Below are 16,025 nucleotides of genomic sequence, written 5' to 3'. Positions count from 1 at the left end.
CACAATAAGCAACTAAAACCTTAATATTGCAAAAAAACTCGTGCTGTGCAAGTCCAAACAAATAAAAATGACTTCCAGGTACTAGTAGTAGAGATCAGTGTGTTTATACTCGATAAGGCTTCAAATGTCATGTTCCTGGGTATCCAGATGGATAACAAACTGAGGTGGCACCAGCATGTGAACAAGTTAATGAAAAAGCTCAGTTTTTGTCTGCTGGGCACTTAGAAATGTCTCTCACTATGTCAAACTGGAGGACGAATTGTTAACATACTTTTCATACTTTCACTCAGTTCTATCCTTGGCATAATCTTCTAGGGCACTGCAGCTAAGGTGGAAAGTGTTCCTTCTGCAGAAGTGACCAATAAGAATATTTTGTAAACTTGATAACCAAACATGTTGGCACAAGCTTTCTGAGGGATCTAGGAATTCTTACATGTACATGTCAATACAAATACTGCCTAATGATATTTGTGGTTAAAAACAAGAGTGAATTGAAGATGAATTCACAACCACAAAAGTAAAAGTGGAAATAATTTCCATGTAGACTGTACGTCCCTCTCTAGGGTTCAGAATGGTTCAAATGGCTCTGAGCACTATGGGACTCAACTGCTGTGGTCATAAGTCCCCTAGAACTTAGAACTACTTAAACCTAACTAACCTAAGAACATCACACACATCCATGCCCAAGGCAGGATTCGAACCTGCGACCGTAGCGGTAGGGTTCAGAATGGAATTTTATATTCTGGGGCAAAAGTCTATAACACACTACCAGTGCATGTTATGCAGAAAGCCGAATATCCTCAAATGTTTAAAACTAAAGTAAAAGAATACTTCATTATCAAACAATGGAAATATCAAGTAGGAATATCGACAATATAGGAAAGACAGATTGTTACTTAGGCCCTACCATAAATAAGACACATCAAGTTGCAGACAGACACAATTAAAAGACACTCACATATAGCTTCCAGCCAAGCACACCTCATGCACACATGGCCACCAACTCCAATATCTTTGGCTGGAATGCAACATCATGTGGGATGCAAACAGCAATCTGGATGGAGTGGGGTGGGGGGGAGGATGGGTGGGGAGAGAGACAAATGCTGTGTGGTGGAGTATGCAGGGACTAAACTGCCAACAGGTGTAACATCAGGAGGTTGTGGGGCAGGGATGTGAGGAAAAAAGGAGAGGAGTGGGGAAAGACATGTGGATGTGTTGGCAGAGCACTGCAAATAAACAGGGTAGGAGATGAGAATGAGGAGGAGATGATAGGACAGAGGCAGTAGAAACTGTTGGGTGGAGGGTGTTTGGACAGTATGTTACCGTAGGTTGAGGCCGGGATAATTAAGGGAGCAGAGAATGTGTTGTAAGGATAACTCCCATCTGTGCAGTTCAGAAAAGCTGGTGGTGGAGGGAAGGATCCAGATGACTCGGATAGTGAAGCACCCATTAAATCAAGTGCGTTATGCGCAGCTGCATGTTGTGCCACAAGGTTGTCTACTTTGCTCTTGGCCACAGTTTGGCGGTGGCCATTCTTTCTGGTGCACAGCGAGTTGGTATTCATGCCAATATAAAAAGCTGTGAATTATTATAACAGAGTTGGTAAATGACATGGCAACATTCACAGGTGGCCCAGCCCTGATGGGTTAGGATAAACCTGTGACAGGACTGAGATACGAAGTGCTGGATGGGAGGAATGGGCAGGTTTGGACCTGGGTCTTCCACAGGGATATGATCTTTGTGGCAAGGGGTTGGGATTGGGAATGGCATAGGGATGGACTGGGCTGCTGTGGAGATCAGGTGGGCAATGGGACACCACTTTAGGAGGAGTGACTTCATTAGTCACTCCTCCTTCAACTTATAAGATTACATGGATCCAAGAATGAGAATTCCACATAACTCTAATATTTGTATCAGAAAGATCCTAATTTTCCCATTAGTGATCAGTGTAAGATTACATAAATGCTTTGTTTGAAATATTAGATGCTGCAGTTGCTGATCAAGTGTTTAAGGAGACAAACAGCAAAGGTCATCAGTTTCCTATTCACCTCCTAGACAGAAACAGTGTGTCCAATCTGTCTGAGTATAGAGTAAATTCTGTGAGCAAGTGCACGAAAGCATTCCAAATATTTGCAAAGCATACATCTGAGTGATATTCACATAGTGGGATGTGGAAAACGGCCTAAAAACCTCATTCAGGCTGGGTGGTACACCAACCCATCATTGTTAATCCACCAGGTGGATTTGTCAGTGGCCAGAGTACATTACCATTCTGGAAGCAGTCGTGTTAACACATGCAGCTATCCAGGCAGGTGAATGGTAGGTAATAACAGGAGATGAGTAGTACTGGAGGAGGAGCAGTGGCTTTGTCCAAAGTAGCCGTTTTTCTCCTTAATGGAAAAATATGTAAAATAAGGGAGAGGCAATGACTTACCTGTAGAGGATTAGTGTGCACACAGAAATGACAAATTTTGTGCTCTTTCTTTTTTTTTCTAGTGAGAGTTTTTTTCCTGCATACTTACATAAAGCAGTCTAGACAAAATAATCAATTTGATGAGATTAGCACTAGTCATAATTTGATGTTACTGTACTTTGCAGAAGTAACTATCAGTGGTTGCAACTGCCTATTAACGTGTGACTCAGCTGGTTTCACATGCAAAGAGCTCTACTTCATTATGAGATTTATGGAAAAGATGTGTGAAGAATGAATGAATGAATGATTGCAGGGTCATTCTACAATGATATAGAATTTGTCAGCTTAATAAGCTTAATAAAGGAAAGAAACATAAGACAAACACACAGACATGCGAATAAATACAGATGAATTTAATGAAGAGAGGACAACAGTCAGCTGTAGGTTTGCCAAAGGAATCATCATTACATTTGCCTCAGCTGATTTAGGAAAACCACAGAAAATCTAAATCAGTTTAGGAAAACCACAGAAAACCTAAATCACATCACAAAAGGATCCCTAGGGCTTTTATGGCACATGGGAAAAATATAGTGGAATCTTTAATGTTCCATTCATAATCCTCATGATTATTCAATATTCATCACTGGTGAATGCCTTTAACTGTTATACGCACGCACGCATGCGCACACACACACACACACACACACACACACACACACACACACACACACACACAGCGTTCGCAATGACACAATTTAAAATATTCTCAAGAAAATTTACCTTTCAAATTTTCCAAGCATGTCGCTTACATAGTCTTGTAAAGTGATTACATTGATACCATACCGCCACAATATTTTAAGTGTGTTAATGAAGTTCCAAGTGTTTGCTTCACGAAAAAGAAATCTGTTACCATCATAGAGACCAAAAGTCGATTCATGTGTTTTTCTTCGTCCCAAACCTATAACATACCACATGTTATTCAGCAGATAAAGTGCTCTGTGCACACTTTTTATAGATGTACATCAGATAAAGCTTTCTGCCAAATGTGTTCTACTTATTTTACAACTTACAAAGACACATAACATCATCGTTCCAGACTTAAAAGTACAAAAATAATAATAATAAAAAAATGCAGTGTCAAAATTTATTACCACTATCAGAAATATTTTACTGCAGCAGCTTCCTTTATATCAAAAGGTGGTCAAACTGTAACTGCCATCTAGTACAGAGAGGTTTCATGGCAAGTACATCTGCATTAATAAGTAGGTAAATATTTGTATATTCATTTTATATTTTTATGGTTTTATGCATAGAAACATTGAGAATGAGGAACAGAACTAGGAGGAGAGAGCTTAATTGCATCTCATAGAGGATTAAAAGAAACAACCAAAGATGATCCCAATATCCAGCCTAGAAGCTCCTGGATCCAGCCGTCAGCAACCATTAGATAGTCTTGATTGTTCACTTTGTAGGGAATAAATATGGATGAGCTGTTCACTGTCCCGTTCACTGTCCCACACTGCAGACAGCACAGTGAGTCAAGTCTGCTTCATTTTTTGACCAAATCTATTAGATTGGTTCATAAGTTTGTAGTGTTTTTGTTTCACATGTTGCTTTGGCTTTTGTTGAGTGGTACTTAAATAAATACATTAAGTGAAATCAAAGTGAAGTAGAAATTAGAATATAAATGAAAAACTTAGTTTAGTTTAGAAGAATTACACACTGGCAAACAGTGGGCAGAGCAGTATCAGAAGAGACAATGACCATGAAGTCAGCAAGTTCCACATAAGCGGGCGCTGTCGATTCAGCCGTCAGGGCATCGCCCGACCGGCTCACGTGTTTCTCAGTTGTCGCATGTGAGCAAAGGCCCTCGCCTACATCCCAAGAGCCAATGACCGACGTTAAGAAGATTCTTCGAGAAGCTTTTCAACGTGACAGAAGAGGCAATGACCGGCTCACGTGTTTCTCAGTAGTCACATGTGATCAAAGGCCCTCGCCTACATTCCAAGAGCCAATGACCGACGTTAAGAAGATTCTTTGAGAAGCTTTTCAACGTGACAGAAGAGGCAATGGCCGCGAAGTCGTTCACATCCAGTGAACTGAAGTGAATAAATACGCGAGACGCGGTGAGTCTAAGACGGAGACGGAGACGGAGACGGAGACGAAGACGGAGACGAGCGATGAAGAAGACGAAGAAGTGAAGAAGCGTAGCAGTTGTTTTAAGTCAGCTTCGGTGCTGAAGACCGTCATGCAAGAAGAGACTACATCATGCACAGATGCACCAAGTCCGTCGCTATAATGGAATAGCAAGCAGCAGCCTCAGCGCCAGAAGACAGAAGTTAAAAGGTATTTGAAGTCTGATTTTAGGCACCCGGGTGACTCGTGAGGACGGGAAGGAGACGGCCTCACATCAGCAGTCACCTGTGAGCTGGGATGAAGACCTGACAGCCGAAGACTGGCAAGTGGGAGTCCGTGGTTCGAGTCCAGGACACTGGCCTTCCCCCGCCGCACCGCTCTGCTGGCCGACGCACAACACACGCAGCCGCTTAGAGAAGAGAAACACTGGGACTCCACATCCAAGGTATCACCATCCGATGCACGACTTCGCTCACAATAATTAAACGGGCCACCTCGCGCTGCGCGTCTCCAGTCAGCTGGGCGAGACGGCGACACGAGATACACACCGCTATGCGTAATCAGACGCCGCCGCCGCCGCAGCAGAAGGCTACGCAAACGACACGGCTGCCGCTCTCCGAACCAGAACGTCCAGTAAGATACAGTTGTACAAAACTTTCAATAAAAGTTATCTTATGTAAAAATGCTGTTTCATTCTACCTCATACCCAAGCCAAGGAAGAACCCACCCTGCCCACATGATGTTAAGAGAGAAAAATTGATTAATTTAATATTTTCACCCTCACAGAATGCTTTAGAATGCTCATCGTGACAATTGACAGCATCAAAAGAGAAAACCCAGTTACATTTAGTAGCAGAAGTGCTACATTTAGTAGAAAAATTTTACACTTTATTTATTGATTGTCATTTTTTATTTTTAGTTCACTGTTGCTATTTGAGTTTACATATTGTCGTTCTGTCATTTGGGGAGAATAAGTGGCGCTGTGGATGCTAGAAAATGGAGCACCAATTGGAGAAATTGGAACACTTCACACATATACTTTGGTTGGAATCAATAGAAGGGTGACAGCAGCAAAGGCAGCCAGAAAAATTTGCACTATGTATGGGGATAATGCCACTGGACAGAGCACAGCAAGAAAATGGGTTCCTTGTTTTAAGGATAAACATTCTGACATGAGTGACTCTCCACATTCAGGAAGACCTTTGGGTTTCACAAAGATCATTTAAACACATTAATCCACAATGATCCATATCAGTGTACTCAAGAACTGGCAAATGTGATGAACTGTGATCATTCCACCATCATGAGACATTTGCATTCAATGAGGAAGATTCAAAGATTGAGTGGTTGGGTACCATATGCTCTAAGCCAAAATCACAAAAATCTGCGGGTGGCCGTACATGCATCTCTGCTCGCTCATCATCAAGTGGCTCATGAATAACATCAATCATTCCTATACTGTATTGTTACTGGTGAGAGATTGTGTCTTTATGCTAACATAAGGAAAAGAAAGGAATGGTTGAGCCCAAACATAGCAGCAAATCTCCGTACAAAGACCTGTGCGGATCCGCGAAAGATAATGTTAGGTAACAGTGTGATGTACTATAAATTGCTCCCCCAAGGTGTATCCATCACTGCTGATATTTATTACTGACAACTGAGGCACCTCACAGATGTAATCTGAGAACAGTGACCAGGAATACTGTGTGAAGTGATGATAATCCATGATAACACTTGTTTGCATTCTACTAGACTGCTGAAACATGCTATACAGGAGTTGGGTTGGGAAGATATTCCACACACCCATTATTCACCTCATCTTGCATGCTTTCATCTTTCCTGCTTTCTATTGGACAACCTTCAAGGAACTTCCTTCCTGGATGAAAATTTGCTCTGAACATGGCTCAACATGTTCTTCACCTCAAAATGATGTGATTTCACAGTAGCAGAACCAAAATGTTACCCCATCATTGGTGGACTGTTGTAAATAGTAAAGGAGAATATACTACTAATGAATAAGGTATCTGTTATGTTTCTTAAATTTATGGGAAAACACTTCAGACTTATTCAGCAACCTACATTATGAGCCATGATAGACAGACAGCTAAATAACAATACCGATATGATGTCCCTTCTAATATGTTATTACTGTGCAGACTGGTCATGCATTAAGATTTTTACTAAGATTTAGCAAGCAAACAGGCCTGGGCTGAGACCAATGTGAAAATATATCTGCCTATATTTACTACTGTTTCTACGTATTGCCAAACTCTTTGGGGTCTGGCAGACTTGTGCACCGTATCTGAGGACCTGCTGATGAGTAATTGTTGCTAGGACATTGGTATTTCAGCCAGGGGAAAGAATATTACAAGTAGTGGACTGAGAACACTCAGGTGGTCACTTCAAGGAAGTATGAAGGGCAGTCACAGCCCATTTGCTATTGACAATAGTGAAAAGTGCAGTAGTGTCATTGGATTGACTAAAACAATGCATTACACCAAATGAGTAGCAAGCTCTCAGAACAAAATTAAAACTATATGGTCAATTGTGAAAGTGTACAAGGGCAGAATGTGAATGTTCGATATTACACCTCTCATGTGAGAGACTGAAACTGTTAGGGACCCATCAGAGATGACAAAAATTCATTATTAAATATTTTGCACAACAGCCAGAAAATTGTGCCAGAATTTTATATGTACAGATAAGTAAGCAGAACCCTTAAGCTGATGCTCTAAGACATACAACATGCAGCTACAAGGAACAATCAAAGATGAAATTGAATCAATTACTAAATCACCAAAGAGTAAAGGCTCCCATGAGTATAGTGAAATATCACAAAGGGTTATAAGAACTGATGTGCCATGTATTAATTGTGTGCACAGCCACCTGAGCAATGTGTCAGATGTGGTCAGTTTCCTGACAGACAAATTTTAATTAGTGACACACCTTTGTAAAAAGGGAAAAAGTGAAAATGCAGACAGTTACCACTCAATTCCTTTGTTGTCAGTGTTTTTAAATTTTTTTGACAAAGCAGTGTATAAGAGAGTAAAGGCACGTCTCAGTACACATAATCTGTTGTCAGATTTACAGTATGACTGAAGGAAAGGAGTATACACATGAAATGAAATTTATTGTTTCATATGCGAGACACTATCAGGGCTAAGCAATGACTTGAGGACGGTTAGAATTTTCTTTAATTCAATAAAAACATTTGATTGTGTAGACCATGAGATACTTTTGCAAATATTCTAACCTTATGGGATTAGGGAAAAAACTCGACTATTGGTCATTTCGTATCTGAAAAGTAGGAAGCAGAAGATTGTCCTTCAGTGTGAGCAAACAGGGAAAACAATTTGAATCTATGAAAGTGGAAGGGTGCCATAGAGTTCTGTTCTGGGTCAACTGCTTTTGAAATTTCAAAGAATCAAAAACATCAGCTGTGTATGGGACATTGATAAAAATCAGGGAGAGCTGACAAAATGTGTGGCGACCGGGATTCGAACCCAGGATCTCTGGCTTACTAGGCAGGCACTCAAACCCATATGGAACGACAACACAGGAATTGGCGCCACTGCGCAGAATTATCCCAAGCACACACTCCAGCAGATTCACATTTTCAACTTATTCCACACACTAGAAAAGTAGTGCTCCCTGCCCGAGTGTAGGTGTGCATCCACACAGAAATTATATTTGGCTTATGATCACTGTAATTATATGTGTGTGGTGTTCTGTTCTTTTGGAAAGATGCCACGGTGGATTTTGACAGCTGTGAAGAATGAAATTCCAATGAATTACAAACATTAGCTGATTGTTAGAAATCAATGGGCAGAGTTTAAACAATGTGTGCCTGCTTAGCAGATGTTTGTAATACATTGAAATTTGATTCTTCACGACTGTCACGATCCACCATGGTGTCTGTTCTTTCGGACATATACACATATCAGTTGCTTTCCTTGGTATATGTATAACAATGATCTGCCACTAAAGATGATAGCTGTCACAAAAATTTCTCTTTACAGATGACAAGTGATTTTTTTAAATCTTTGCAGATGACAAGTGTTTCTCTGAAAGGCATGGAATGGAATGAAAATGAACAGCAAATTGGTTAATAGATAAAATCAACAAACGACTTTTAGAGGACAGATTAATGTGTAACTGTAAAACAATTAAAACACATAAAGTTTCTGAAACTGAAATTCTGTAAAAGCAAACATCAGTGAAGTTGGTCAATTTAAACTTTTAGGACTGAGAGCTCTCTTGAAAGATATTGTGCAGAAACTGAATTCTGCTACCTACCAAGCTCAAATGTTTCGAACACTGAAATGCAAACGCTTGTTTACTCTTACTCTATTATCTCTCATGTCATCACATATTGGAGCAAACATGTGCACTCACCAACAATATTCTTAGACCAGAAAATGATGGTCAGGCAGAGTTGCAGTATTAGAATACAATGAATACTATATTTAAAAATGATTTGCATTGGGATACCAAATTGTATAGATAGGTTTCGCCATTCAATGGGCTTCCAGCAGAACTAAGAAAAAGTAATAGCCCCAAGTCTTCAAATCTAACATGAAAGGTTTTTTGTGGTACATTCTTTTTATTTTACACAAGAGTTCCTCACAATAGCTGAGAACCTTTTTCTGTGATTTGTTATTTTTCATATACTCTCATTTTTTGTTCTTTAATTAATTCTCTTCTTTCTTTTGTTCATAAATTTTTCAATCACCATTTAAACTACACACTGACTTATTCCATGACAAAACAGCTCTGCTCCCATAGTCCCACAAAATCTGATGAACAAATAAAATGGGTGCACGATACCTGAAATTATCAAGGTCACATATTAGTAGAGTTTACGACATGAATACGTTTGTCCATAACCATTTTTCTACAGAAGAGAACAAACAGAAAATGGACTTTTCAAATGGAAAAAATTAAATTGATTAAATGTTTTCAAACAAAGAAAATTTTCACCATGTAATGGGTTTAAAAGGTGTTAAATTGCAAGGAACCACAGACTATTAATGCACAGATAAAAATAGATACAAAAGTAGAAAGAAAAGCCCACCAGGCATGAAGTCAGAAACATAGAATCACAAGAATTTCGTTAAAACAGATAGATGTACCAAATTAAACTAAGCAACAAGTTCAACATCTCAGAAAATGAACAATCCACAGATGTAGCTGAAAGAGGAAATCACTTAGCAAAAATAATTATGCACACAGCAAAAGATGTTATTAGTACAAAAACATTAAAAGTAAAGAAAGGCTCAAATGGAACAAAGCACCTCTTAGAGAGGAGGCAAGTTTTAAGCAAATGACAGTATAAATACAGTAGGCCCACGATAAAAGTATTCCTACATGGTAAATTTACTGTCTCCCTGCTCATCCAATGACTTAAGAAAAGGTTAAAAAAAAGCTTTAGTTGTTTCTTGAAAATGATATGATGCAAGTGTCTTTCCATCACTCTCTAAATTATTCAAGTAAGGTATGTCATATTTTGTGAATGAAAGTGTGAGTGGGCAGTTACAGGTTCTTGAATAATTCTAAATAAATCTAATAGGGAATATTAAACATATACATAGATGGGCACAACAAATGGTCACAGGTTTGTTTGATCCATGGGAGAGTGTCAAGGAAATGCTGCAAACCACGAACCAGCAGACACCTGAAGAATACACTATCTATTGTGCAAAAACTTACTTAGAAAGTTTTAAGAACAAGTGTTACATTAGGAATCTAGGAATATATCACAGCCTCCTGTACGTGGACATGTGTGCCAGCTGGAACAAGATCCCTACTAAAATCTTTGGTCCCTTAGGCTCCATTGCACTCTAGTAGTTAGCATCACTGGCTACTAAAACAAAGGTTAGGTAAGTTGGTTGATTGGTTTAAAAGGTGGGGAAGGGACCAAACTGCTTGGTCATCAGCCCCTTGCTCCTGTTAAAACAATCATACAGGGATAAGAAGAAAACAAAAGAGACATAAAGCACAATACTGAAAGGATGGAAATGCGATAAGAACTAAGGAAAGGCAACAAGCACTACAAAGAACAAAAGGGCACAACGAAAATGCAGAGAGAAGCAAGAAAGAGGTAGAAGAGATTAAAACAAGAAAGCAGATTGCCATGACTGCCTGACCATGAAAATAAAAAGGAGAAGCCAGCCACTCTGGAACACATTAAAACCTCCACCCAAAAAGTACTAGGGTGGAGGACACAGAGGGATGAAGGACATGTGCAAAAACTTAGATCAAATGATAAAACCCATCCTCACAAATAAAATGTAAAACTAAAGCTGCTGTATTGTATTGTATTGTATTTATTGGTCCAGTAAATCTTACATGTACAGTACAGCACATCAGATATTGGACAGGTCAAAGTATATCTTACAATTAAAACACTTTAGAAACTAGAAAATTATGTTCACAAAATTTTACAGCACTTCATATACTGGGCAAGTCAATGTGTAAGTTATAATTAAACCACATTAGAAATTTGAAGTTTACAACTGAATACATGTATAAGCCAATATTAACGATTAAAGCATTTGCATGATCCTCTCTTAAGCTCTAAGGATTTTTGAGGAACTCTTCTACACTATGAACTGACATGTACACTAGAGAATTACATTCACAGAATTTTACTTCATATACTGGGCAAGTCGCTATACAACTTATACTTGAACCCCATTATAAACTTGAGAATTACATCTGAATGTATTTATAGGCCAATATTAATGGTTACAGTATTTGCATAATCATCACTTAGACTCTCGAGGATTTTGGAGGAACTCTTCCACACTATAAAAGCAATGTGTCAACAGATATTCTTTTAATGCTGCTTTAAAATTTTTTACATCTGTCATTACTTTAATTTCTCTTGGCAATTTATTGTAGATAATTTTTCCATGGTGTAATGTTCCTTTTTGGCACAAACTGGTTTTTGTATGGAGTACATGAAAGTCAGTTTTCTGTCTTGTATTATGATGATGAACATTTTCATTTTTGGGGAGGATACTAGGATTTGTTATTGTATATTTCTTTATAAACATTGCACTTTCAAATAGGAAAATACATGGAAGGGGAAGAATCCCCATCCTTTTAAATAATGGTCTACATGGTTTGTTCCTTTTTATTGCAGCCATGATTCTCACTATTCTTTTTTGCATCCTGAATAGTTTTAGGCAGGATGGCGAGTTACCCCAAAAAGTGATCCCATATTTTAGGACAGAATGTATATTAGAATAGTAAACTGTCATTAGACAGTCCTTATGACAGCAGTTTTCTAGCACTCTCATTAAATAACACATGGTACTTAGCTTCTTTAATATGTTGTCAATGTGAGTTTCCCATCTAAGATTATCCTGTAGCCAGATCCCCAGAAATTTTGTATTAGGCACACTTGCAATATCCGTGTCTGACATCTGAATTCTTATATCCTCTTCAATGTTTCTCTTGATATTATGAAAATTTAATGCTACTGTTTTGCTTTTATTTATTATTAGTTTGTTTTGGTTGAACCAGTTTACAACATTTGTTAATGCCTCAGACAGTCTTGTCTGTAGTATCTCTGCAGTCTTCCCGCTGACTAATATGCTTGTCATCTGCAAACTGGATAGTGCTATGGTACTGGTTGGCTGATGTTAGGTCATTTATATATATCAAAAATAGGATGGGGCCAAGTACCGAGCCCTGCGGTACTCCATATTTTACTGCTTTGTAATCAGAATAATGTCTTGTTGATTTATTTTCTTTGTGAAAATGTATTTCTACTACTTGCTTGCGGTCAGTAAGATATGATCTAAGCCAGCTGTTAGGCATACCTCTGATACCAATTCTTTCAAGCTTCTGCAGCAATAGAGTGTGGTCTATGATGTCAAAAGCCTTAGACAGATCAAGGCATATGCCAGTTACTTTTTGTCCACTATCAATTTTTTCAAGTACTTCACCCAGAAATTCATATATTGCTGTTTCTGTTGATCGGCCTTTCCGGAAGCCATGTTGGGTTGTGGATAATATTTTGCACTTTTCTAGAAAATCTAGCAACCTCTTATGAAAAATTTTTTCTAGTATTTTAGAAAATGTAGATAGCAAGGCAATAGGTCTATAATTGGCTATGTCTTCTTTCTTACCCTTTTTGAACAGTGGTTTTAGTTTCACTGTCTTTAAGCAGGAAGGAAAGACTCCATTTGTTAATGAACTGTTGAAAATGTGGGCTAATGGTATTGCAATGAGGTCCCCCACATTTTTAATGACATAATCTGGAATCTCATCCACACCTGTTGAAAATTTTGTTTTTAACTCTCTTATTGATAGTATAATTTCCTTAGGGTTGGTTGGAGTAAGAAATAGGGAGTTGCAGTTTCTATTTTGATTGGATGGTGTTGTAGCAGGATTTTTATTTGAAGATTTTATGTCAGATAGTAATTTTTCACTAATATTGTTTCCCAAAACCGAAAATAGGGTGCTGGGAAAGTTAAAAATCAGCCCCAGAGTGGCTAAAAGTGGGCAGTCCAGCAAGAGGTGTACGACTTGGCATTTGTGAGCCACAGCGACACTGACGTGGGTCCTAACGATGGAGGAGGTAACCATGTGTTAGCCATGTGTGGCAAATGTGGAGTCAACAAAGGACAACTGATTCCATGTTAGAAGCCTGCAGGGAAGACATCCACACATCCGCAGTCTCCTTAATGACACAAAGTTTGTTCTGCATACTGTTATGCTATTCAGTCTCCCAAAGCCAGAAAACCTTGTGGCGTAAGACAGAATGCAGGTCAGTTTCAGAGATGCCCATCTCCAGAAGCAGTTTGCATGTAGCCTATTTGGCCAGCTTGTCAGCAAGTTCGTTGCCTGGGATTCCGACGTGTCCTGGGGTCCACACAAACATCACTGAACAATGGGACCGTTCCAGGACAGAGATGGACTCCTGAATGGTCACTACCAAAGGATGGCGAGGGTAGCACTGGTTGATAGCTTGTAAGCTTCTAAGGGAGTCAGAATACAGAAGAAATGACTCACCAGAACAGGAACAGATGTACTGAAGTGCACGAGATATGGCCACAAGCTCTGCAGTGAATACACTGCAGCCAGCAGGCAACAAATGCTGTTGAATATGGCCTCTGTGGACATAGACGACACCAACATTACCATCAGCCATTGAACCGTCGGTGTAAACAACTTCAGAGCCCTGGAACACGTCTAGAAAAGAGAGGAAATGACAGCGGAGAGTGGCGGGGTTAACGGAGTCCTTAGGGGTATGCAAAAGGTCTAGAAGAAGCTTCGGTCGAGGTGTACACCATGGAAGTGTAAGTGAATGGACCGCAAGTAGAGATGGTAAAGGGAAGGACTCCAGTTCAGACAGAAGGGATCGCATGTGAACTGCAATTGTTAGAACTAACCTGAGCCGCCAATGCGGGAGATGAACTGCCACGGATGGGAAAAGGAGACAGTAATTTGGATGCTCAGGAGAACTACGAATGTGTGCAACATAACTGGCGAGCAGTTGTGCATGTCGGATCTGCAATGGAGGGACTCCTGCCTCCACGAGGACACTGGACTCATTCTAAAAGCTCCCAGAGCTAGGTGAATGCCACAGTGGTGCACTGGGTCGAGTACACACAATGCTGAGGGTGCCACTGAACTGTAAAACACACTCCCATAGTCAAGGCAGGATTGAGCAAGGGCTCTGTAGAACTGCAGCAGCGTAAAGAGATCTGCACCCCAGTCGGTGTTGCTCAGGCAGCGGAGGGCATTGAGGTGCTGCCAGTACTTCCACTTAAGCCGATGAAGGTGAGGTAGCCAAGTCAATCGGGTGTCGAAAACCAGTCTCCACTACAGTGACTGGATCATCATTATGGTAAAGTATGATGCCGACAGAAGTGCACGACACACAACTTCGCGGTTGAAAACTGGAAGCTGTGGGCTACAGCCCATGACTGCGCCTTGTGAATGGCTCCTTGTAGGCGCCGCTCAGCAACACCAGTACTGGAGGAGCAATATGAAATGCAGAAGTCATCCGCATACAGAGAAGGTGAGACTGACGGCCCTACAGCTGCTGCTAGACCATTAATAGCCACTAAAAATCGAGAGACACGCAATACAGAGCCCTGCAGAATGCCATTCTCCTGAATACGGGAGAAACTATTGAAGGCACCAACTTGGACACAGAAAGTACGGAGTGACATGAAGTTTTGGATAAAAATCGGGAGCAGGCCCGGAGACCCCACTCATACAATGTGGCAAGGATATGATGTCGCCAAGTTGTGTCGTATGTTTTGCATAAGTCAAAAAAAGACGGCAACTAGGTATTGGCTCCGCGGGACCGCTACGGTCGCAGGTTCGAATCCTGCCTCGGGCATGGATGTGTGTGATGTCCTAGGTTAGTTAGGTTTAAGTAGTTCTAAGTTCTAGGGGACTGATGACCACAGATGTTAAGTCCCATACTGCTCAGAGCCATTTTTTTAGGTATTGGCATTTGGAAAGGGCTGTTCGGATGGCAGACTTGAGGGAAACTAGATTATCTGTGGTAGAGCGACCCTGGCAGAAGCTGCCCTGAGGCGGAGCCAGTAGGCCATATGACTTCAGGACCCAACCCAACCGCTGACACACCATTCATTCCTGCAGCTTACAAAGAACGTTGGTGAGGCTGATGGGCCAACAGCTATCCACATCAAGCAGGTTTTTACCAGTTTGAGCACCAGAATGGTTGTGCTCTCCCACCATTGCGATGGAAAGTCACCATTGCACCAGATCTGGTTGAAGATGGCAAGGATAGATCACTTGTAGTCAGGTAAGAGATGTTTAATCATCTGACTGTGGACCTGATCCAGCCCAGGAGCTGTGTCAGGGCAATGTGCAAGGGCACTGAGGAGCTCCCACTCTGTAAATGTGGCATTGTAGGGTTTCACCGTGGCGTGTAGTGAACGAGAAGGCTTTCCTTTTCATCCGCCGTTTGAGGGTGCGAAAGGCTGAGGGGTAGTTCTTCGATGCAGAGGCTCAAGCATAGCACTCAGCAAAGTGCTTGGCAATCACATTTTCGTCGGTAGATAACACACCACTGAAGTTCATGCCAGGGACACCTGTTGGCATCTGGTACCCGAAAAGACATTTGATCTTTGTTCAGACTAAGGGAGGTGACGTATGGCACCCAATAGTCAACACGTATCTCTCCCAGCACTCCTGTTTCCATCGTTTTATAAGCTGGCGAACGCAGACACAGAGCTGCTTAAAGGCTATTAGGTGCTCTAGGGAAGGGTGCCACTGTAGAGCTCGCCGACACTCTTTAATAGCCTCAGCGACATCCAGCGACCACCAAGGGACTGTCTTTCACCTGGGGCACCCTGAAGAATGAGGAATTGCATTTTCTGTCACAGAATCGATCGTTTAGTGGTCTGCTCAACCACAACATTGATGGCACCATGTTGGGGAGATTCAACGTTGTCAGCAGAGGTTAAGGCTACCCAGTCTGCCT

The 16,025-nt window shown here is 40.7% G+C and overlaps 1 protein-coding gene across 1 annotated transcript in view; it reads right to left on the bottom strand.

The window, feature by feature from the left end:
- Positions 1 to 16,025, bottom strand: part of LOC126174592 (prenylcysteine oxidase 1-like) — a 74,072-nt gene that overhangs the window by 44,673 nt on the left and 13,374 nt on the right. The window contains exon 3 of the mRNA XM_049921047.1: positions 3,194 to 3,371. Coding sequence (XP_049777004.1) covers positions 3,194 to 3,371 — 178 coding nt within the window. The remainder of the gene's footprint in view (positions 1 to 3,193; positions 3,372 to 16,025) is intronic.

Source organism: Schistocerca cancellata, chromosome 1 (assembly GCF_023864275.1).
Source record: "Schistocerca cancellata isolate TAMUIC-IGC-003103 chromosome 1, iqSchCanc2.1, whole genome shotgun sequence".
NCBI classification, from domain to species: Eukaryota; Metazoa; Arthropoda; class Insecta; order Orthoptera; family Acrididae; genus Schistocerca; species Schistocerca cancellata.
This window is presented reverse-complemented; position numbering and strand designations above follow the sequence as displayed.